At 35.4% G+C, this 25,921-nt stretch overlaps 1 protein-coding gene across 5 annotated transcripts in view; it reads right to left on the bottom strand.

The window, feature by feature from the left end:
- Positions 1–25,921, bottom strand: part of slc4a4a (solute carrier family 4 member 4a) — a 279,906-nt gene that overhangs the window by 20,506 nt on the left and 233,479 nt on the right. For all 5 annotated transcript variants that reach the window (XM_039758567.1, XM_039758571.1, XM_039758568.1 and 2 more), the window contains 6 exons: positions 20,842–21,027; positions 16,454–16,567; positions 12,314–12,475; positions 8,517–8,695; positions 7,485–7,557; positions 6,942–7,010 (listed from right to left, as the gene is read on the bottom strand). In XM_039758567.1, the coding sequence (XP_039614501.1) occupies positions 6,942–7,010; positions 7,485–7,557; positions 8,517–8,695; positions 12,314–12,475; positions 16,454–16,567; positions 20,842–21,027 (783 nt within the window). The remainder of the gene's footprint in view (positions 1–6,941; positions 7,011–7,484; positions 7,558–8,516; positions 8,696–12,313; positions 12,476–16,453; positions 16,568–20,841; positions 21,028–25,921) is intronic.

Here is a 25,921-nt window from a genome sequence, read left to right as displayed (position 1 = left end):
GAAAACCGATCAAAAGCACTTAGTCACCTTTGCAGAAGCTAGTGACAGACCTACAGTCAATATGGCATGTAATTCACAGGAACAGTAGGATCCTAGCCTATCTGAGGCCAACAATAAACACTTTGGAATTTTCTGAGTCATTTCAAATAGGACACCAGATTCATTGATATTTCACTGTCACAAAGAATTTTAAAATAAATGGACTCTTTCTCTATAACAAGTTTGTGAAATATATTTCACTGTTAACTGGCAAGGTATTCCATTATACACACATGACTTGTGTGCATGGAGTGTGGTACATATTTAATTTTGATAATGCCAATGTACTGCCCATTTATGCATGTCAATTACTAATTAATTATTAAGGAAAATATATACCAGCATCACAAATTTCAATTCTGTCTGTAAAACATCAATGGCAAAGAGGAAAAAAGTTTTCTTTTTACTGCCAGAATGAACAGCTAGCAGTTCAGTTGGGTTGCAGCCTACAAAGCCAATCTGCTACAAAAATAAGCCTGAAAATGGATTGGGAAATGAAAAACTCTAAGAGTAACAAAGTCAAAATGAGGAAATCAAGAAAATCAGGCACCAAAATTAAAATGCTAGGCAAACTAATAGTTATTAGGAGTTATATTACCTCTAGTAATTTTTCACATATTTTGTGTCTTATATTTGGAAACATTTATTGTTTTTTCACCATTTTGACTGTTATTTAGGGTTGTGTACCTTCACTGTCACTTTGGGCGCCAGTCATTAGAGGCACATGCAGTTGTCATGGGAGTGTGCTTGACGGTCATGACCCTGATTTCGCCATGACAGCATAAAAGATCTTCTGGGACAATCCTTCTCTATCTGAGCCGTGAACAAAACCCTTTTTGAATCGTGTTTCAGAAAATTTTTTGTCTGTCAAATCCATTGTGTAACACTCTTTGCTAACACTATCTGACTCCTTCGTTTTGGCTTGTTGTACAACTGTGGTTACTAACCTTTTTAAGCCCATGATCCCTGATCTCGGCCTTGGCGAAAGGCAAGATCTACTTATGAAGCATTGAGAGAAAAAGAGAGCCAAGATTGTGCTTCCAACTTGAAGCTTTTATTTAAGCAAACTGTACTTAAAATACATGAAATGCTTTGGTCCAACTTTCAAATTGATCCAGTTAAAATAACACCATAACTAACATGTCAAACGCTATTTCACAGAGGTTAAGTGGATCTAAAGTAGGCACTGACTCTTACTGCACATGTGGTGAGGACAGCAAACTTCATTCTGCTAAGAAGTCCTCAAATGCCACTGTCCCTTGATCTAGCTTTCAGCTCCATTTTATTTTGCAAATCAACCATCTCCATGCCAGTTCCACTTGGCAAAGCAAATACTTGCTGGAATTTGGCTGCTACCTGTTCTATATCAATAGGCAGGAAAGGGTTTAAGACGAATGCAGCAATATCTTCCATGGTGTCTAACTCAATATAACACAGCATAAACTCTGTTTTCACTTTGTCCAGGTTAGCACAGTATTGCTCAGGTTAAAAAACATCTCTCGTCTTTGATGCCTTGTGACATTTTATTCAGGTTTGGAAAGTGTGTCACCCTTCCTTTCTTTAAATGTGCAGACCAAACACCAAGCTTTGCCTTGAATGCTTTCACTGTGCTTATCATGTAGGGAAGGTGTCGGTCTTATCCCTGGAGCTTGTTGTTGATTGCATTCAGTTTTATAGTTAAGTCTGTCAGAAACCAAAGGTCCAGTAGCCACTCATTATCTTATAGTTCCATGTGCTCCTTGTCAACAAAAAAGCTTTTATCTCCAGCAACAAGTCAACAAATCGCTGCAGAACTTTCTCCCGACTCAACCACTGGACATTAGCATGGAGAAGTAAGTCTCCAAAAGCGGCATCAAGCTTGTCCAGTAATGCCTTGAATAAGTGGTGCTGAAACACTTTTGCTTGTATTGAGTTTATCAAACCGACTGCCAGTGTCATTACATGAAAAAAGTCCATGACCTTTCCAGCCAAGGCCTGTTGATGAACCACACCATGATAACTTACGAAGTATGGAAAATAAGGGTCTTTACGGCACAGTGCTATAAAACCAGCATGCATTCCGCACATTGCCAGGGCCCCATCAATAGTAATTGCCACCAGTTTATGAATAGGGATGTCATTTTCATAGATAAGTATATTTTTTAAACACAGTGTATATATCCTCACTTTTCTTTCTCTCCTTTAAGTGCTAAAGAGCAAAGACGTCCTCCTTTGCAGTAGAATACTGGAAAGCCATTCTGACACATACAAAAAGCTGAGCTGTGTCCATTACTTCCAGGGATTCATCGAACTGTAGTGAAAAATATTCACAGAGTGTCAAGTCTACCAACACTTGTCGATCCACATTCTCTGACTGTGACTCAACCCTCCTTGTCATGGTTACATGGCCAAGCGATAAACTATGTTGTGCAGTTTAATGTCATCTTTGTTTATAAATTGGCTGAAGACAGTCTCTGCTGTAATGTCAAATGCTTCCTTCAATAAATCACCATCTGTAAAAGGCTTCTTGTGTTTAGCTTAAAAGATGACTTATTTGAAATCATGCTTCAATAGCAACTTTATTTTGAGCAACAGGTTTTTTGAAAAGCGATTGCTGGGCCTTTAACTCTGATTTCAGCTCATCAACCTTCCAAACACGGATCACGCTCTTTGGTGGGTAATTGTCTTTGAATTTCTCTTTTAGATAGTGCTTGTTCTTGGTGGCACATCATATATACACACTTGTCTCTCACCATGGTAAAAAGTAATTCCTCTTCCGATTCTGGATGGAAATTATAAGTTTTTGCTATTTTTCATGGAACCTTTGCTATGCAATCTACTGAGCAAGTGTTGTATTCTGACGTTTATGTTCCAGTACTGTCTAATTGGTTAAATTAATTCAGCATTAATTCAGGGAAAAATACAACTAGATCAACAGAGAGAGAGAGACAGAGAGAGAGTGAGAGTGAGAGCTAATGCATTTGTGTATTAAGTTTTCTGTTTCTGTTGGGAAAAACACGGAAAGTCTCAAAGATCTACCAGTCAATCCTGATAGATGCGTTGGCAACAACTGTTGTATGGCTTTCTTTGATTTTGCTGGTTTTGACCCCTTGTCTGTTTTGTACATTCTTCTCCTGGTTATTCTCAAATGCCATCTGCTTTGCAGTCATAACTAGTGATGAGCGAACTCCACGGTGCTCACTTTGCCTCGAGTTTGGAGAAATCGCAGAGGTGTTTGCGAATATCCCCGAATTCAGGGAAATGCATTGAAGTCAATGGAGAAAGACTAACTGAGCTAGATTTGACTGGATTATAATGGTGCAGTCACCTTTAAAGTGTCCCTGAGGGCTAGGGAAACGTCTGTCAACTGAATTGGACTCATTATTGTGGCCAAAACGGTGAACTGTGCTATGTGGCGGCAGTGCCAACCACTGCACCACCATGCCTCTGTGAGATCAAAGAAGAAAGAAAGCAGTCAGAGATGCGCAATCATATATTTTGCCAAAACAAAGTGGAAATGCCAAAATTTTAGTCAAAAGTTAAAAAAAAATTTAGATCTTGTCGGAGATGGCTGGGGTGGTGACCCGGCCGGGATGCCCAGGAAGACGGCTTACGTCCACCTCAGACCACGTGGGGGTGACCACCCTGGTTCCTTTGGGGGCATGGGTACAGAGCTTTGAAGCTGTACCATGTAGGGGCCTGTGGTCACCACCAGGGGGCACCCCTGTGTCTTGGGAGCCCTGGACTTTCACCACACTCAGAAGTGCCGGGGAGAAGACAAGCAGGGACACACTTCTGCCACACTGAGGAATGTCGGTGGAAGATTGCCGGGAAGCACCTGGAGCACATCCGGGTGCATATAAAAGGGGCTGCCTCCCTTCAGACGATGGCTGGAGTCCGAAGGAGAAGGAGACAAGGTCTTAGGAGGAGGCAAAGAGGCGGCCTGAAGAAGGAAGGCATTGTTGTGGCCAGAACTTTTGGGGACTTTGTACCTTGTAAATAATGGACTGTGTAAATAAATGTGTGTTAGGTGAGTTGAACGTGTCCGCCTGTCTGTGTCCATGCCGGCTTCCACAATCTTTTAAAAGCAGAAAATACAAAGTGGCTTGTAATGATTGAAGCTGCTGGCTCGTTCTATTTTTGAAGTTGCACTGAATGCTCTCCAAACTGTCTGTGCTAAAGCTTTGTACTTTTTCTTGTATCAAAAAGATACAAATGTTTTGTAACTAGTAGTTAATATTATTATGTCATAGAGTCTACTGTGATTGGGGCAGCGGTCAAGCTCTTTCAAGGTTTGTTGTTTATCTCCACGTGGATAATTATGAATGTATGGGGGACATGCCTCCTCCGTTTATACAGACGTGGAAATCAAAGATTGACCTGCACATTTGGCGATAAGCAGAAACAACTCATTATTGATGTTTCATAAAAATAAAATTTTGAGAACCTGGATTATTTACTTACTGTTCTACCAATAACTAAGTGCCACATAGTCTGTAATGCAAATGATCAGCATTATATACCCAGACGGTGGTCCCATCCAATGCTGGCTGTTACAGCTCCTTGGGATGTCACGCTAGCTCCACAAAGCATTATGGGGTGCTGGGGAAAAAAGTTCTCTTAAACCATCCAAATTATCAGTCAATAATTCAACAAACAAGGGCGATTGCGAACGTAGCCAATTCACTGTGAATAATGCTTTGGTGAAATTCGCTGATCAACACTAGTCATAACAATACTGAGAAAGCTTTCTATAATTCCCAAACCAAAAATCAGCAAGAAGAAAATAACTAACACCAATACTGGATGTCAATGAGCATGCAAGGCAAGCTTTTAAGGCATCGTGCCAATGACATCACATAACATGACTACCAGGGGGTGTGGCCTTGCAATCTGGACCCAAGTCCTGGCAACAGCTACTCAAAATGGCTGCACCCTCGCATAATGAAAAAGTGTCCCCATAAAATAAATGCATAATTTTTTCAGAAACAATAACTCACAAAAATAATCATACAGGGAGATCTCCTCTTGTCAAAATATCTTTGAAAATCTTAAATGACCCTGAAATAAAATTTATATAGAGCAGAAAATTTTTGTCTGAATCATAACACCGTGTGAAGCAATGCAGTAGAGTGAAGCTGTGGAAAGAAGAGTGGGAAGAGGTGTTCATATCTGAAAATAAAGACAATACCTAATCTAAGTTTGGAATTGTCAGGATTTTGCCAGAGCTCTGTCCTTGACTTTATCTTTTCTATTATTGTCTGTTTATCTCCTTTGTCCTTTTGTTAATGTAATACGCTTTATTAATAACATTCTTGATTTGTCCAAGACTTTTTTTATGTATCATTGTCTTTCTTGTTAACCATTTTGTAAATTTCTTTAATTTGTTTTGTAATTATGCCGTTTTATTTTTCTTCCTGCCTTTCACTAATGATTAACCCAGGCAGGTAAGGCCACCTCCTGATTATGCAAGTGTGCAGTTAATGAGGCTGCCCCTAAGCTCAGGACATGAAAATGCAGTCAAGGTTTGAATGGCATTTACTTGGAACCTAAGGGTTGTATCACTGCTGTCTGCAGATGTTTTTTTTTTCTTGGACTCAGACTGTGACCTCTGGTACAACCAGTTTACAGCTAAGTATGATGTCATAGGTATGAGACTTAGCACTTACAAAAGTGAGGTGAAATCCTGAAAAAGAACAGAATATCCCCCGCAGTTAAGGGGTGAGCAGCTGCCAAAAATGAAGGAGTTCAAGTTTGATGGGGTGTTCTTCACAAGAAAATGTACAAGTAATTGTGAGTCCAACCAAAAAAAATCCAGCTGTTTTAAGACTGCTGTATTGGTAGCTTTGTCTTTGGACTATCAGTTAGACTACATCTCCATCCTTACCCACTGTCATGGGTTCTGGTAAATGACTAAAAATATGAGGTTGCTGGGCTCCCTCTCTGTGATGGGGTAGTATTATTGACTAGGGGCTACGGTTGTACAAAGGAAGTTTTATTCAATCAAGTGTTAACAAAGCATTTACTTTTTTCATTTATAAGTTGGGTATTACTTTATAAAAACTAGTAAAATGTCATAATAAGTACTTTATTTTCATGGCTGTCAGGGTAAAAAATTATGAATTTTGAAAGGGTGGTCAGATACATTTTTGGTCAAGAATGGATATATTTGAGAAGCTAACAAAGCATACAGAGGTCTAAAGACTTCTCGTCGCAGATTAAGCTGTGGGACTAAGGTCAAGTCAGCCTTTTGTGACCCTCTATTCCCCTTCATAATGCTGATTTTAGAAAGGTTTATATTATATGCACACACGTGGCATATAAGTACAAGGAATAAGAGAACCTCTGAAGTTGCCTTCGTGCTGTTAACTTCTGTAATGCGCTGTGAATTGTAAGATGAGGTGATGTGAGGCGAGGTGATTTGAGGTGGGGTGAGTTGAGGTGAGATGCCTTTTCTATTTAAAAGTACTCATTTAAGGTGAACAGCAATTAGATTTTCATAACATGAAAAATTATTTAACACATTCTGCTAAAGGTAAGCTTCAATCATGCTGTTATTCAGTAACCTATTACTATTTATACTTTGCACCATTCCAAAGAAACAGCTGTCACACATTCTGTACAAACCTTGTTTCCACTATTAATAATGGATGTCCCTATTTATGTGCAAAGTAACTTTGAAAAGCACCTGATACACCACGCAGTAGTTTAGGCCTTTACAACTAGCACTTAAAACAGTGCATTTTCTTGTACTGCACTGATATATTTAGCTTTTGAAGAGAAATATCTTAATAATGTGTACTAAAAAGAATAATAACAAAATGTTGGCTTGTCTGGAATTCATTACTTCTACAGTTAATGATTAGCTACACCCAAGAACCCATATGCCATTAACATTGAGAAAATGACTGATTGTGAATTACCTGCACTCCATTTAAAGAAGCAACGCCCATGTACAGGAAAACTCCATAAAGAACAGGCATAGGAATATACTGCAAATGAGCACAGAAACACTGTTTTAGGTAAGACATATGCAAACCTTCTGAATGTATCTCAGCCAATAAACTATGCTAAACATTTAATATTATCTTTACTATATTCTAGATACAAGTATTTGCTTACTCGAATATAGTGTTATTGCAATTACTGGTCAAGGATGTTGAATAGTTTTTTTGGGAAATGGTGTTATATTACAATGTATGCATTGTTTGCACATCTCTAGCTCAGACCATTTGATAAAAAAAAAGTGTTTCCAGGTTTAGTAACTAAAAATGGCCACACGGTGGCACTCACTGCTTATCAATGTTAATTGTGCTATTCCTAATTCGTGATTTTCACTGTTAAGTTCTTTAGAAACAATACTTTTATTTTTACCAAAAATTTAAATTAAATGAAAAGTCAGATTTTTTTTAAAAACTCTCCAATATTTGTATTTGAAATGGGATTCAAAATAACTGAAAATGCACCTTTAGGATTGGAGCCATGAAAACAGATACACCAGTCAGAATGAACACAGTAACTCCAGTGACCCTTTGCTCCCTGTAATAAAATTAAAAAAGGTAAATTTTGTTATATTTAAAGTGTTTTCTATAGCATAATTGAAGTTTTTTTTTTCCTCATCAACAAATATGATTTTGAGTTACCACATAAAATATCTATATTTTGCCATCATAGTAATCATGAAAATACTACAGTCACACAATTAGTGTACATGCAAAATGGAATCTTCAACTTTATTTTTTGGAGGTTGTAACTTTATACATATAGAAGGTAACTCATAGATCCACCAAGCAAGGGAGTGAAATAACAATATCCCTCATTAATAATGCACTTTTCAAACTGACAATAATTTAACCTGCAAAAGCTTCCTAAGTGTATTCAACTAATATTTTTATGATTATTCAGTTACACAGTTATGATTAAATTTGTTTGTACAAGACAGACGACAACATCTCTAACCTTGTACAATACTGAAAAGACTCAAAATGAGATCAATCACAACAAACTATACCAGACTCAAAAGATACAAAAGCATTTTCATTGTATTTTCTGCACAATGATGCAAAACATTTCTCCACAAGAGTTTGGATTTTCAAATTTAATGTCAGGTTACGATATTTAATATACAAACATAGGATTAATGGTATTAAAATATTTAATTGGATTCTGTTTGATTTTATTCCACTTATTTGTACAGAACACCATACTATAAATATACAACAAAATTTAAAATACTGAAAAATGATACAATATATAAACGACACACACACATATATATGGATATAAGTCTAAATTCCAACAATATGACTATTTTAGTTCATATTTAAATTAAGCATGAGAGGTTATATTTAGGCACCAAGAATAGAACACATTTTCAGATTTCAAATCTGCTCACATTTTAAGTTAAATACAATTATGAGTTTTGATTTCTATGATGGTCATGCCAGAAAGTATTTAACACTTTTCTCAAAGTTAACACTGCATCCACTTTTACTTACCGTACACCTAAAAACTTAGGTTGCTCCCCTGGTGCAGATGTCTCGGTTTCCATTTTCAAGCTGTCAATATGTGCAATAGAGATGACAGTAGCAGCAACGTACCACGGCAAAGCCATGAAGGAACACACAACCATAAGAACAGCCACCCAAAACAAATCCAAATGGTAGCCAGCACCTTTCTGTAAAATAATAAAGCAGCACTTACCACTACTACAAAACTTATTATTAATTGTCCTCTTAAAAAACAAAATGCTTTAGAAATGACCTCTTTATTTTTTACGCAAACATATTTAATATTGACCAATGTATAGTCTATGACTTCACATCTCTATGGTTAATTTTTTGCATTAAAATAAAATATTATTTAGCATTAAAAGGCTAAATGCATGTCATTTTTACCAATAAATATCATTTAATGCTTTGTTACCTTGAAATTAAAAAGCATAATAATAAGAATTTGGATGGATAGATTAAATAAAAAACTGCTTAAAGATAACAGTAATATACATTACTTATCTGTCACAAAGTTAATATTGTTCTGTTCTGTAAAATTATCCCTTATGCTGAAAGTGACACTGCAGGGATCAGGCTGTGTCACTGAGCCAGAAGAAAAGGATTAGTGGAGAGTGTTCTAAAACAGTCATTTAGCCTGTATGCTGAGCTTTACACTGTCAAAAACTGAATAGAGTATTTTTCCACATGACATTTAAGGAAGAAATGAGAAGTTATAGTATTTAATTAAGGAAGGTAACAACTGAGAAATCCTGAGAAGCTTATGACTTGCGTTAAATAATCTTTCACTGCAAACCCTTGTGATAGATAAAGCGATATGAGTGATATGCTGTAAAACTATAGCAAAAAAATCTAAAGGTTCACTTCTTGATGTCAAAGTCTGTCACTCTGATGAAGCTGTAATTTAGTAGGTTTACAGTGTAATAAAATTAATGCTACACACATCATAGAGGGAAAAGAAAAGAAAGCAGTGTCTAGTAGAAAAAAGGAACCTTCTCTATAGGGTCAACAAGATGGATTAGACAGAGCTGTGTATTTTGTACAGCTTTACAGTACGATTCAAATGTTTTGTGCTCAAATGGTTTGTGAGATGGGAAACTAAATTGTTCCTGTAGATATTAACAAAAGCAGAAATTGCTAAAAGCCAGTATTACAGAACATCATACAACTTGAAGATATACTCAGGTCAACCTAGCTCATAAATTCCTACTCACCAAATGGGCTTAATGCATTTACCATTTTATGCAAGAAGAAATATTTCTGACATTTGTGACACTTGTCATGCTTACGCAAATGATCAGAGTATAGGATTATATATTTAGAAATGACAAAAGGCTCCAATTTCTATTAGGTTTATAAAATTTCATTAGAACAAGATCCCATGTTTGATATTAAATTAAGTAGGATCCCCAGCATATCAGAGAGCTCTGAAATTGGATAACCCAAAATACAGTAATCTTTCACATATATTGATGCATCTAAACAGTTAGCACAGTCCCATCATGCTTACTTAAAAACATTAATGCATTGTTGTCAACTTATAAAGTAGCTTCGAAGAGTGCCTTGGAGAGAAAATTTTATTTTTTGCTATTTAAAACAAAATATAATATCCTTTTCCCCTCTATGATGTGTGGGTTAGGATTCATCCAATTAAGCAAGAAGGCATCAGGACAGCAGCCTAAGAAAGGAAGCCACAACAGATTTTTCTCTTAAAAATGTAATCCTGTGCAGTAACACTCCAAATACTGCTACAAGAGGAGACTGCGATTCCAATACTGTCTAATGGGTAGGCAAAGATTTTTTTCCAGGTATGCTCTGCATGTTAGACACGGTTTATGGTATGCTTGAATATTTTCTTATCTTTGCTCTCTAGCATTAGTCTTTTTGAAAGACGCTAAATACTTTGATTGATGATGGCATCATTTTTTTGCATTATTTTTGTCTTTTTGGAGAACTAACTTTTTTGTCCAGTTTTCAGTAAGACACTTACAGTAGTAACGATAGCAAGTGCGTAAAAGATGGTGTAGCTATTTGTTTTGTGGAACTTGCTTACAGAGAAAAATAGAAGAATTTAAAAACACTGTTAAACCGCTTTTATAAAGAGTCTGAGGACTGTGACATGCTGAAAAAACACAAGTCTACCAAAGAAGGTACCTTGATCAACAAATGTTTAACTTTGTTTCAATGGAAAGTTGCTGTCTGGTCACCTCATTTGATTGAGCACATAAAGGGAGAAACTGCACTGGCACAACTATTTACTGAATGTCCATAAGGTTGTGTGAATCACTTGCCTTTGTAAGATACTGTGAAGTACTTGTTCTGAAGTAAAAAATGCCCAATGCTGCCAAAGTAAACAGTCTGCTCTTTGAAGAGACGGACACGGCTACCAGGCGAGTTACACACACTCTATGAATAGATGGCTGGAAGAAATACGGCCTCACAGAGTGTGTTATGGGCATATCTGCAGGTTTCTAAAATTCCTTAGGTATGCAGGCACAACATGCATTTATTAATCTTTATTGAACAGTGATTTTTAAAGCTAAAATGAAAACTAAACTGAACTGATTTTCTCAAAATAACAAAGTCATCAAAAAAAAAAACTAATCAGAAATGGTCAAAAGTTTGCAAAACTAAACTGAAAAATAGGTGAGAATTTCAAAGAAATAAAATGGAATTAAAAGTAATGGAGCTAAAGTTACCTTAAAACAAACTGCTGACAGGTTGTTAACGTTGACAGAGCACCTACTATGTGTCTTACAAATTCTTAGTTGAATTGTTATGACTGTTCAAGCAAAACACATCCATATCACTAAGAATGATTATTAGCTTGCATGCCACTCAGTTAATGTGCCAAATTGAATTTTGACAAGGCGGTGCTACACTAACAGTGAAATGCGGAATACTTAAAGTTTGCCTTATTTGCAAATAATATGAATTTTCATGATTTTCAAAAACATCGTGAAATGAACAGAAAAAAAATATCTAAATAAAACTAGAAATAGCAATATGCTTGGGTCGCCTAAAAGCGGATATAATTTGCACTTAAAATGCACTTTGTTTTCATTTTGCCAAAATCAGTGGGATTTAAACTAATGTAAGAAGTGTTACACAGCATTGCACTGGATATGTGCAGGTCACAACTTACAACAAGTTATAGGCTAAAAAAAGACACCTTATTAATACAATCTCTTAAAATTCTTCTCCTCATTCCTCTGAGAGTGCATGAAGTTTCCATCTTCATTACATCATTAATAAAAATACTTATTTTGCAAAAAATACCAACTATAAAACTCAATTGGGTATTCATTTTAAGCCTTCTTTTAAAACAGTATATTTCTGATTTGAATAAAGTAGGTCAGTTATTAAACAATTATAAGCATAGTTTCGAAGCCAAATCTTTGACAAAGAAGCAATTCTTCTAACCAAGAGCACCTTATATTATAAGAATTGTCTCTGGAATATGTCAAGAGTTTTAAAATGTATATGACATGATCATTTAGCAGCATTCTCTGTTTATTTTAATAAATTGCCAAGGTAAACTGGTTTTAAAGTTACCAGCAGAACAGTTAATGAAACAACCTGCAGTGTTATACTACAGTTTAAGGATTTTAAAATGCTTTTAAAATTGTATATGTAATAAAATATGGCCATAATGAGCAATGAATAGAAAAAAGTAAACAGATGCTTCCAAGTGTATGGCAAGCCAGCATGTAGGGGTACGTTTAATGAAGTGTACAGCATCATTATGTGCTACCATCATGTTTCCTAATGTACATGAGACCCACCTTGAGCTTGTGTTCCTTCCTGTTGACAATGACAGCAGTAATCTGTTGGTCCATAAAGATGAGAATGGTAACAAGCAGTGCAGGAAGAGCAGCTGCCAAATATACCCACCAGGGATTTCCTCCAAATGGAGGCACAAACCATCCTCTGTTGGGACTTGTTGGCTGTAATATAACACATAGAAAAAAAAATGACTCAATAAACCATTTTATGATGAAATCTTTAAAAAGTTTAGAAACAATATTTTATACATTAAAATGCCAGTGAATGTGTTGCAAAAGATAAATGCTTTCATTTAAAGAGATTTAAGACAATATTAAAACATCTGTTCATTCATAATGATTGCCAACTTTCCTTGGTTTTCAAAAGCTGGTCACCAAGCATTTTTGGCAAAGAGAGAAAGTTATGAAATAAACGAAGAAAACGATAATATTAAACCTGGAATACTTTGTATATTCTGTGGCTACTGCTGTTTTTTCATTAATGATTTCATTCATTTTCTGGATCTGTTTATTCCAATAAAGGCTTGAAAGTGTGCAGAGAATAAGGCAAGAAAAAACCCAGGTGAAAAAAAAGTCCACATGCCCATGTTGAGACACTTTAGAGTAACTAGCTGAAAATGGTAACCTGTCTCTGGACTGTAGTAGGATACAGCAATCCTGCATGAAGCTCATGCTGAAACCTCGGGATCATGCAGGTGCAGCAAAGAATCGCGATTGAAATACATAAATCAAAAGTAAGAGCGAAGCGAGGGTGACTTATCCAGGCAGTCAGGCGACAGCTCAATAGCTCGAATTTGGATATAAGTAGGTTCTATTTAGTCGAAAGAAATATCTTTGGTAGGAATGTAAATTGAATTTAGTCTTTAAATTTCTATGTTAAAGAAAAATTTATGCAATGATGACTAAATTTAACTTACATTCCTACCAAACATATTTCTGTCGACTAAATAAAAATTACTTATATTTAAAATTTAAATAGAACTTGAACAGATACGATAGTTCATAATACCCACGCAGCACTACAGTAAGTGCACTTAAGAGCAGGAGTCATCCGTTTTAACAAGCAGCATATTGCACTGATACGAAATAGCCTGCCCATTTAATATTTAGGAATGGATAGATAAATTAAGATTTTGTACAAATAATATTTTTCATTTTTCTTCCTCGATGGATTCTGGCACTCCCAGCAACAGCTGCTCGCACCCCAAAGGAGATATATATAGATATAGATATAGATAGATATGTATAGATAGATATAGATATAGATAACAGTGACAAAACAATTACATCGATTACATTGACAATCATGTTACGTTATTTTCAAAATGTTTCCTTTTCTTTTTCATTACTTCTTTAACACACTACTTCTCCTCTGCAAACCGCAGGTATTTTGCTATATATATATACAGTATATATATATATATATAAATATACAGTATATATATATATATATAAATATACAGTATATAAATCCTAAGCCTAAAAGTGCAACGATTTTGTGCAACAATTTTATGTGACTTTTTATGTCATGTTTTTTGTCACACTTTAAATTGGATTTAAACCTACATATATATGTTTGGCATCATTCTTTTCAGAATTTATCGAAATTTAATGTCATATTGTTAGACTTTTAGATTCTTATTCCATTTTTAAATTATAAACTAAAATATCAAGAAAGTCGTCATTTTTAATATCAAGAAAGTTATGATTTTTATTTTTGATTGAGTAAACTTTCTTTCACAGGAACAAACTATTTTAAAAAATTATCTATTAATAACACCAATGCTTTAGGTAATTTAGTTAGCTGAAGGCGCCAGGAGGGGTTGCCCCCCTGGTATATAATATGTGTGTGTGTGTGTACTGTATGTGAATTGTACAGATCTCTTCATAATTCTAGCATCCCAACTGGGAGGTGAAACAAAGATCCCTTACTCAACCTACATTTAACTTGGGGGCAGGCTTCTTGTTGATTGTTTTAATTAATTAATTGCCAATGGTAAAACTGGTAACTGATTAGCTAAGTGATCATACACCCCTTATTATTCTTTTTAATTATATCACTTTTTAAAAATTGTGGATTTTTGACTATTTCTAATAACATCCATAAAACAAAAATAAGAAAAAAGTACAAAAACCAGCTTTTGCATTGAAACTTTTGTCTTGATTAATCCAATTAATCAGTACTCTGTTTACCAGTTATATAACTTTGCTGCCTTTCTTAGAAAAGTAAATCACGGAGTACTGGCATTTTCAATTTGACAAATAGAGAAAACAAATATCCCAATTTGACCAATAAGATACAAACTTTCTGAACTTTGTAGAAGCAAAACACCACATCCCTTCTGAATTTCTGAGAACCAACCAATTGCAACTGTTTCATGTAGGAGCAGCACACTGGTTTGATGCTGCTGCTTTGGAGTTCCAGGTTTGAATACCAACCTGGGTCCTGTTTTTTTCATTTTTATGTTCTTCCTGTGTCTTCAGATATTATAATCTAAGTACTCCAGTTTTTCTTCTACATCCAAAAGACGTTCATGTTGAGCAGCTCTGAATTGGCTTAGCATGAGTAAGTGTACGCGTAAGTACGCCCTCCAATAGATTGGTGTCCCATCCATAGTTGGTTCTACATTCCTTCTGAGGATGTGTTCACTAGCTGCTGAGATTTAATTGGAAATGTATTGATAAACATTTATATATACCTGTAGGTAAATAATTGACCACATATTTAAGTTTTTTGCAGCAAAACTAAGATTTCTCAGCTTTAATACTGTATTAAATTTTGAAGTAATTTATAGGATATTTGACTCCATAGTCATCACTCTTACTTCTAAAGTGACTGATCATGCAATATAGGTTATACATATCAGAACATAAGTTCATAGTCAAGTGTAGGGTTAAGCGGTGCAATGTCAAAAATTTGGGTCAAAGGAATAAATATAATGTATTCATCAAATAGATCTGACTTGAAACTAAATTCTAAGAGAGTAAATATTCTTAGGGTTGGACTAGGCCAGACATAATCCACACATATACTTTAACAGACACATTCCCTTATTCACCCATGGTACTCTCACTCACTCACCGATTTATGCACATCATACTCACTTTAAGTCAATCCAAAGCTGTCAAATTTATATCTATGCAAAATAAGGAAATATCAGGCACATGTTGCACTGAATTCATCCCATTATTATTACTGGCATGGCATGAAGCTTAAGATAAAGTGGCCTGCATGCTGCTAATTGATGATCCTTTCTATATATTGTGATGTGTAAAGCAATGCACACCAGTTCAAGTCAGCAAGGAAAAATAAATCACTCACAAAAGACATACAATAAAAGAAACAAATGGTTAGATAAATGTTTAGGCTACTTCATTCATTCATATTCGGCACTTGCCTTTCCAGTAGTATCACAGGAAGTAGAAGCCTACCCATATGACATCAGGCACAGGTCTAAGGGCAAGTTGCACATCAGCCCATCAAAGTACACTCACACAAACACAGGACGAGCTTATTGTCATTAATTAACCAAGCATTGATATCTTTGGTATGCAGGTGGAAGCTAAAATACATGGAGAAAACGTGTGCAGAAACAGGAAGAACTGCATTTGGGGAAAGTAACAGTAAAAAGCTACAACAGTGTGCTGTCCACTGCAGGCATAATTCACCTGTTCTAAACTTACCTTATTTTACTTACCTTGCTCCTCTGACAGACTGAGGAGATCGTTCCTCCCCCACACTACGCGACTCTTCAATTCCACCCGGGGGAGTAAATGCTAACATTACTCAAAGTTATTGTCTACTTTTACATGCATTTATATTACTATTTAATTTAATATTGTTTTTTGTATCAGTATACTGCTGCTGGATTATGTGAATTTCCCCTTGGGATTAATAAAGTATCTATCTATCTATCTATCTATCTATCTATCTATCTATCTATCTATCTATCTATCTATCTATCTATCTATCTATCTATCTATCTATTTTTTATTATTGCATACCCTGCAGCACCAATTCTGCATATGGCGCAAGTCCAAATACAGGTCACATAATCACAATCAGAACAACTTTTTTTATGCTTTGATGCACCTTTTCATATATTATAATAATAGAAATGTTAAAAGTTGAGTTCACACCTTGAATTCACTTGGCACAATAAGCTTTGGTGTATCCACTCCAACCAAAGCATCCACACCACAGAATATCAGGATGGATAAGATAATAGCAAAATCACTGATGAGTTTTCTGACCTGCAATTATAAAATAACAATCTTAGTTTTTACCTATACAAACATACTTCACTTATTAAATTGGCAGATTTATAGATAAATACTAAGATACCAGCTACCATTAACAACTACAAGTGGATATTGTATTTGATGAAAACATGAGAGCTATCTTTTAGGTTTTATTGATCACTGCAAGATGAACAAATTCTTGGCAATTTATGCCATACATCTTAAGATGTGTTATGCTAATTAGAAATGCCACCATAAGGGTTTAAAAAAATGCAATCAATAGTTCTACTCAAATATTTTGTCTAAATAAATATTTTAAAGTGCTGTTTTTCACATATTTAGTTTTGTTTTTCTACAATTAAACTGCAGAACCAACAAACTTTAAGCAGAAGTGTGCTAAACTATATTCAAAAATGCAGCTCTCGCGCATTAAACATTCTGCTTTACAAAAACCTGGAAATCTTGGACAATTTTAAAGCATAGATATCCACTCTAACATTACAGCACTTGAAATATATTAAATTTGTTTCACTCATTCCTTTGCCATCCCAGTTTATGTTGTGAAGGGAATGATGTCTATGCCTGCAGCATCGGGCACAACAGAGACACCAGCTCTGGACTGGGTGTCTGTCCATCACATGCTCCCCACCTTCACCATACACTTGTAATGTCAAGTATTTTTATCATTCCTAACATATTGTTAAGAATGTGCATGTTTAATCATTTTTCCTTTCCAATGAAGTTCTTATTTAAGTTTCTATCTGTAGTCCTTGTTATCTGTTTTTCTGATTTTAGCTCCAGTTGTAGCCCCCGTTTGGAATCACCTGCTGTAACTGTAGAGTAAAATGCAAATCAGGTGCACATGTTGCACAGTTATGTTTTTGAAAAATGATGTAAGCATTGATTTATTAGAAGACTGGTGCCTGCACTATAATAAATAAATAAATAAATACAGGTTCCAACAAACACTTGAAATGCAGCAGCTACAACTTAGCCTTCAATTACTGGTGCACTTCTAGGACACAGCTTTACCATGTTTTCCCAAACGTTGAAAATTATTTCAACATACATTCTATTTCTAAATATTGAGATGTGTCAAAGGTTTCAGTGTGTGCACTTGTCCAATTCACCTACCCAACTTACCTGATACATAACATGTTTCATTTTCAGAGTGTTGTTTTAACATTAGTACTTGCAGGAGCCACAGAGTACTAAAGATGGAGTGTTGGAGCAGGTAGCTGGCTGAAAGACCTCTGATTATTTTTTAAGTGAACGCCATTGCAAAAAGTTACATACAAATCTTTGATCAAGGGATTTTAATGTAATCTGTACAATGATTACTGATTTTAAATGTGCTTCTACATCAGTGCCAGGTAATCATGGCCCTGGAGTGACATTGCAGTTATAAGTTTCCATTCTAATATAAATTTCTGCTGTCACCTGTAATTCTCATTTTATTTCAGATGGCTGGACTCATTATTCAGTACAGTACAGTACAGTACTACAAATATTTTGACATAATAAAGTTGAATATTAAATGGTACTAAATGCTTTGATCTAAATAGAATTTTGTTGAACTAAGGAAAATACAATTTTGACATGTCAGAACTAAAACAGAATCAGTATGTTTAATTAAATTTTACACTGGCTTCAAGAAACTGCTTGATTATCTGTATGTCACATTTAGGAAACAAGGCTCACCTTTAGGCAAGGCAAGATTAAATGTCTGTAGGTGATTTCTATAGTGTATGGTCTTTATTGTCCCAAAGTACTGTACATGTTGCTCCAAATTATTGAGCAAGTTCAGTTCAACCAATCATTTTTAAGGTGCATTTTAATATCAAAAACATTTGCAAAAAACATTATTAACATTATCAAAAACATCTGCAACTGACTCTGTGACCCCCAGTCTGTGCCCTGACTGACAAAAAACAGACATGTACACCATTGTACGTTTGGGCCCTTGGTATGGTGTTTGCTACAGGAAGACACCATACAAAATGAAGGAAATGTTATTTGTTTATTTCATTTTAACACACTGTAACAGATTATTGATCACCATATCAGCCCCTTTTTAGTGAAATAGACTGTTTAATTTAATTTACTACTAATAACTAATAGCTCTTCTTCCTGTCTATAGTACTTTTTCAGATTAAAAAAGCAGGCTTCATTCATCTGTCAACTGGAAATTTTAAGAAACATTTCTTGCATTATAATCAAAAGCTACATATTTAATTGGGAACTTCTCTTACTGTAGACATTTCTTTTTGATACTCATTATAACATAATATTTTAATAAGCATGCATACAAAGTAGGTCACTGAACTGGAAGTAATATTTAGTTATTGATTTGTGTTATTTCTCTGCGATATGGCTGTCTTTCACAAGGCACAAATCTTCAACCTAATAATTATTTGGCTACATTTTAACCTTTTGATTGCAGTTTTATTTTTTCGGATAGTTAACTACTCAGCTCATAACCATTAAAAGTTTGAAAAGAAAGGAGGGCTGCCATTACATATACAAATATTATTAGCATTTTACTCTGTTCATCTAAAAGCATAGTGTTCAAATTTCATTTGACATGTTTCTAGCAGTTTCTGCTTTAACATGCAGATTTTAATTGTTTCACTGCAAGCCCAGAAACAAGTCGCTGTGTGTCTATAGGCCACAGAATAAGACAGAATTCACACTACTGAAGTAAGAAGGTCCCAGGAGGATCCAGCTACAGCAACGCTCACTTCACCTTGGACCTGAGGTGCTAGTATGGTTGGCTATAATGCTGACTTCATAGCTGCACTGGATCCCTTCAAAACTGAAGCTAACAGAGCTCTGGCCACATGGAACACTGGCTGATTAACTAAACCCTCCGATAAAACTATCTAAAGTTTGAAAATGCACTCATAATAGCACTGAAATGTGTAAAGAAAGTAACATGAAAATGAAGGAAACCCATACCTAACTCAGGAAATGAAACTGTTAAAACTTTTGTTATATTTTTGCTATTTTGAAACTAAGCACTTTTAATTTTTTAGCGATGAAAATTTGTTTAATTCAGTTTCCAAAGAAAATGTACAAAGTATATTTGCCCAACATTTAACCAGAAAATAATTTTTAAACAACTTAATGGTTACTGTATCTATGCATCTGATCCAAATTAAACGGAAACTTCTTAACTTAAATCTAAACATAATTTAGGAAACATGAGCTGGCACTCTGAAAAATAAACTCTCAGATAAAATAAATAAGTATTGCTATTTATAACATTTTTGGTAAAAATCATTGAATTTAGTCATGCTAATATATTAACTATGTTTAGTAACACATATAAATCCTGAAGTATATTGGATTCATAAAACTAAAGCTCACTTACAAGAAGAAGCAGCTTTACATTGACAGATACAATTTCTAACATTCTGTTATTTTTTAACATTTATAAATGACTGCCATGATCCTCTGGATCTCATATTCCTTCACTAGCTTATTCAGGGTCACTGTAAATCATGATGTTTAATTTCTGTGATGTAACATCAATATTCAACTCATTCCATTAAAACTAATCTTCGAAAAAGGTCTAAAAAAGTATAGCTTGATTAGGAAACTTGATCATCAGCACTGTACGCTTATCTTTAACACATTAAATTATTAAATGTTATCAGGGAATACATCCATTTTACTGTTCAGTAATGTCATGTCTTTATGCTCACCAAAGACAATGGCTAAACTCTGCAGCACATTCTATGTATTCTTTATTCTGTTAGTTTGGCAGTGACAGTCATTTTGATAGACTATCACATTTAGCAAAATGGAAAGGTCAGAAAGACAGAATACAGAAAATAAGTCACCACCGTCAACCTGCAGCTGTTCTGCTGACAGACTGATGAAAACTAAAGCATATCATGCCGGACATAATGAATGGCACAATTTGAAAGTGCACTAAACATGTTTTAAAGTATTAATGATGCTTTAAAAATTCATAATGTGATTAAAGACTGCACGATGGCAATTAATAGTGGAATATGTTAATTCATGAAATTGAACTCTAGACCATCAGCACTTCTGAAAATTAGAGAACATTTCCATAAAAGCCTAATTTCCTGTTGACATCTACCTGAATGGCAATTTAGTCAGAATTAGTATTTAGTAGGTAACATAAAAATACCTACTGACAAAGTTACTGGATCTCAATACAAGTTATTTTAGATACAGCCCCTTTTAAAAGTACAGTAATACCAATTCAATTTCACAGTGTTCCATTACTATGAAAAATGCTGAGCATTACTTACAGTAGTAGGGAAAAATGGACTGGTTTTGAACTTCTTTAGGCCCATGGAACATGCGTAAGTACCAAAGAAGAGAATAAAGGACATCAGGGTTATATCTGGAACATAAGTGCAGGAGGTTCCCTGTAGATGACCTCCATATTTCAAGCATTCCTTCTTTGATAAAGAAGACCAAGTTGCATTAAAGGGCTGCAAAAAAAAGCAACATAAAAAGTGAAAATCAATTAAACCAAAAAACTCAATATAATTTACACAAGAAACTGTAAGAACTTTGACATTCATTAAAAAGGTATATAAAGTTGATATCAAAAGTATGCACACCTTCATTGGAATTTTAGGTTTTCGCGGTGTAAGGTTGAAATGAACACAAAACGGAGTTTTTTCTCCTTTAAGGAGATCTTATAAAAAGAACAACATAAATGCAACATTCTGGTGGAAAAGAAAAGTTAGGAAAAAACAGTTAAAAATAAACATTTTACATGCATTTACTTCCAACAAAGCAACCTTAAGATGTAATAATGCAGGGCAGTAATTGGTCACTCCCTGCATATTAAAAACTTCTGTGTGTCCTTCACAAGTCAGCGCTGTGAGAGAGACTGATAAAATGGAAGACATTTCACAGAAAAAAGAGCATCCAAGTTCAAAGAGATTTTGAAAGAAGACACATTTGGTCTTTGAAAACCAACAACTCAAACCCAAACAAACACAATACTACTGTCAAGTGTGGTGGGACTACATCATGATCTGGGCCTGCCTCTCTTCACTAGGGACAAGGGATTTTCTCTGAATAATAAAGAAAATGAATATCTCCTAATGTCAAGATATTTTGGAGTAAATTCTGCTACTTTTCAGTAGAAACCTGAATAAGAAGAATCTTTGCCTTTCAGCCACAACAAAAAATCAAAGAATACACTCAGCTCAACCAAAGGATGAAAAAGGAAGATAAATATACTGAAGCAGCTTGATAAGATCCTGCATATCAAACCTAGAGAAAATTTGTGGACTCGTTAAATGAAGGCAATGCATTACAGAGCCCTTCAAAATTTCATTGAGGCAGAGCTCTTCTGCAAAAAAGAAAAGGTTAAAACTGCAAAACTGAGATGTGCTAAATTTCTAGAGACCAAACCAAACACACTTATTACTGAAACCCGTTGCTGCACCCACCACACAATGAAACAGCTTGGGAACCTGGTTGGCAACCCCCCCAAGGCAGACACGCAGTCCAGTCCCACCCTCAGGAAATGACCATCTATCTGCCGCAGCCACGTGTTATGTGGGCATCCACTTGGCCTGGTTCAGCCACTCAGGTCCTCAACAATGAGGATCCTGTGAGCCGGATGGCTGTAATGCCATAACTGCTGCTCCCTCGTTTGGGACTCTGTGAACAACCTCTCATTTGACACGAAGGCAAACCAGCAGTACCCAAAGATAGAGAGAGATAGTACTGAAGGAGTATGACATTAAACTGCATCCAGCACTGCAAGCGGCCCTCCAACTTGCAGGGTAATCATTGGGGGTTGGTGGCAGGATTGACACTCCAGCCACTGTAAAAAAAACTTCACATAGCTCTGAAACGACAGACAGAACTCCATTCTGCTCTCTTGGGGAGTAGCTCTGCTACAGCCACCCATAGGCAGGCTGCTCAAATTATGAAGAGGATAGGGGAAAGCACTCGGGAGCACCATCCCCAGAAGAGACAAAACCGTGGAAGAGCCAATGGGGTAAGACCTGTTGGGAATCAGAACTTGTGTGGTGCTGAGGCATTGCGCCCGCTTTCTGGCAGCACTCAGGTCCTAATTTGAGCTGGCCCATCTGGGTAGACGCATGGAACGTCTTATCTTGTCTTAAAGAAGGTTCAACCAAAAATACATTAAAAGGTTTTTCTGCCGTGAGTCCTATAAAATATTAATAGTAAACCAAAACATTTGAATAGGTATGGCAAATTTATTTTTACTAAAAAAAAAAAAATGGATGGAAAAAAAAGGTAAAAATACTGTTATGTTTAATACACTGCATTCTAACTCAAAACAATACAAATGTTGACATTAGCTACTGTATATTCCCAAGAAAATTTGACATTTTTCACACTACAGGGTCAGCTTTTTCCCCTAATACAATTTCAAATATTTATGTCACAGCTGACAATCACTTAAACATACTTAAATAGCAATCTGACTGTAACAGTTAAGAGCTTATTCATCTATTACTTTGGTAGAAATCATTGAGAATGGCCAGAAGCATGATACTTGAACATTCAGAAAAATGCTTTTGTTTTATTCATAAATTTTGGTCAAGCACATTACATTGAATGAAATTAGATATCTAGTGTGCAAGTTACAAGTTCTATTGAACCAGTTTCTCCAGTTTACTTTATGGTCTAGTGCTTTAATGTCACTTGTCTTATTAGCTTGCTTGCCTCTATTAACTTAATATAAGAATCCTTTCTAAGGTTCTCATATTTTTCCATAGCTATATATTTAGGTTCATTTAATGAAAATCTCAGCCTATAAAGAAATACCAAGGAAAAGGTATTTCACAAATTAATAAAATATCCATCCATATATTTGCTAGTTTATTTGAGTTTAGGATCATATGAGGTATAAAAAATGTATTTACTTATTTCTCAATAATTTAAAAAATAAATTTAAATGTATTCAACATGTTTCATTTACTCTATGCTTGTTACTGTTGTAAAATCTTACATATTTTTGTCACAGAGCAGCAAATGCATTATACCAGTCTCTTGTATGACCTAAGCAATGTTATATGCACCAAATACAATTCATTCTCACCTGAACTGAAAGTCAAAGTAATAGTGATCTTCTCAGCTCATTAAGGTTTTATGTAAACTCACATTTTCTCATGGGAGCTTTACGGAATTTTGTAGGCATAGCTCATCCTCCAGAAAACAACTGACATCACCTGTGGGTGGTTTAGTGGTATGGGGGTGATTGTTGTGTCATGGGAAGCTAAGTCTCTCTCTCTCTCTCTCTCTCTCTCTGTTGTTGTTATTACCCTTTGAAACCCAAAAAGGGCTTTTACACTCCTCAGTCTCAGAGGTCTTAAACAGCAATTATCTCATTGTCTCCTTGCAGATAACCAAGGTACTACATTATAGACAGAAGACACCATTACAGACAGAGGACACTATTTAAAAGCTTAATCAAGAACTGACAATGTTTATGCATTTTTTTCATAAACTTGAAACTTCAAACCATACAAACATCTGTTATTGAAATGTGTACGACTCATTATTAAATAAAATTACTAAATAAAGCACCACAGATTGTGTCTTTCTAAACAAAATACTGACATATAACATTTAAGGCTAAAGTGCTTCAAATATTTTTGGCATGGTAAGTTTTAGTGATGTTTAGGAGGCTTTCTCCTGGTCTGTTTATATTTTCTAAATTTTTTTAATACTGAATTATTTTAATATTAGTAAAATTAAGTTAAACCTAAAATCTGCAGATTCTATTTCCCTCTTTCTTTAAGACAATTTCAGAATTATACAATCTACACTGTACAATGTAATGATATATTACTGCATAAGTTAAGATTTCACTTCCCTAATGAAAACATTGGAAATCATAAATCAACTAAATTTATTAAGGAACTGTACACATGTGTTCTGTAAGAATTAATTCAGTTAAAACAGTGATTAACCTGTACATGTGTTATTTTTTTCACTCATTTCTTAAATATGCTTTTCAATTAATGAAAAATGCAGATGTACTGTACAATAAGGACAGGTGCTGCGTGCTAAGAGGACGTGCTGATAGGTCGAGGACGTGCTGACGTCAACTTTGCAAATGAGACAGGCAGCTGAGAGTTGCTGAGAGTGAGAGTTAATAAAAAAATACATTTTCCTCCTATAAAATTGTGTTTTGGTTTCTGCTAAGGAATCGTGCAAAACCTTTTAAAGGTTTTTTTCCTTTTAGAAGGGCTTTTTGGTCTTTTTTGCATGCACGGGAGCAAAAGCAGCTGGGTGTTTGGTGGTGTGCTTGGAAATGTTATTTGTTACTTGTTACATATACTTGTTCTTGTTATTTATATTTGAACTAGTGTAGAAGAGGCAGGGCAGAAAGTAGCAATCCTGATACCAGCATCTTTAAGTAAATACCTTGTCTTAGCAATAAATAGTTAGTAAGTAACAGGAACAGAGATTCCTTATTTTAAAAAAGGCCCCAGCTGACTTCAAAGCAAGGGGAAGGCTCAGCATTGTAGGAAAGAGGCTGGCATGAAGATGCCCGATCAGGTGCAAATGGCTGTATAAGCAGATAAGACATTAGCAGATATTCACTAAGCAAGTTTTTTTAATTTATTTATTTTAGATTGAACAGTTCTTAGCAGTCTGGAAGTACAGCAGTTAAGTGGGCAACAGTATTAATACAGGGGAACAGAAACTGTGAGTGGAGAGCTTAGAGTGAGTGCAAAGTAAGAAGAACAGACAGTTAGAAAAACAGACAGAGAAAAGTAAAGTTAACCTCATAGAAGGACAAACAGCAGGCAGTTTAGATGAAGAATATTACAGAAGCTTAAGGGGCCAGAAGGTGTAAAATAGCTGCAGCAGTTCTATAATCTAATTTCGTTGTCTTACATTTTTTTTAGTTTTACTATTTAAGTTAAATCATTTAATTTAAAAAAAAAAATTTAAGGCAGTTTTATTAATCCTAAATCAAACTTTAATTATGAGTCTGATGCAATGCAAATCCTGTTGGATGTTGGACATTTTAAATGATGGCTTGGAGGAGCCAGTCTTCTATGAGGGCTACATCAGCATGAGATGCAGACTGAGCCAGCACCTTGAGCTCAGGGTTGCTGAACTGGAGGAGGTGTTGGCTGGCCTGCGTTATAGTAGAGAATTGGTGGACCTGGCCCAGGTGTCCTTTAAAAAGATAGTGTGCACCCCCAAGGTGGCGCAGGAGGAGATTCCAGACCAGACAGGTAGTCACAGTCACAAGGCGTAAGGTAAATGGTGCACACTGTCCAAGGGCATCAACACCAGAACTGGAAGTGTCAAACTGTTTTCAGTTCCTAGCTGACCTGGTGGTAAACAGGGATGATGAGTCCCAACGGGCCA

The sequence above is a fragment of the Polypterus senegalus genome, chromosome 7 (assembly GCF_016835505.1).
Source record: "Polypterus senegalus isolate Bchr_013 chromosome 7, ASM1683550v1, whole genome shotgun sequence".
NCBI classification, from domain to species: Eukaryota; Metazoa; Chordata; class Cladistia; order Polypteriformes; family Polypteridae; genus Polypterus; species Polypterus senegalus.
The sequence above is the reverse complement of the archived record's forward strand: the minus strand, read 5'-3'. Positions and strand labels throughout refer to the sequence as shown.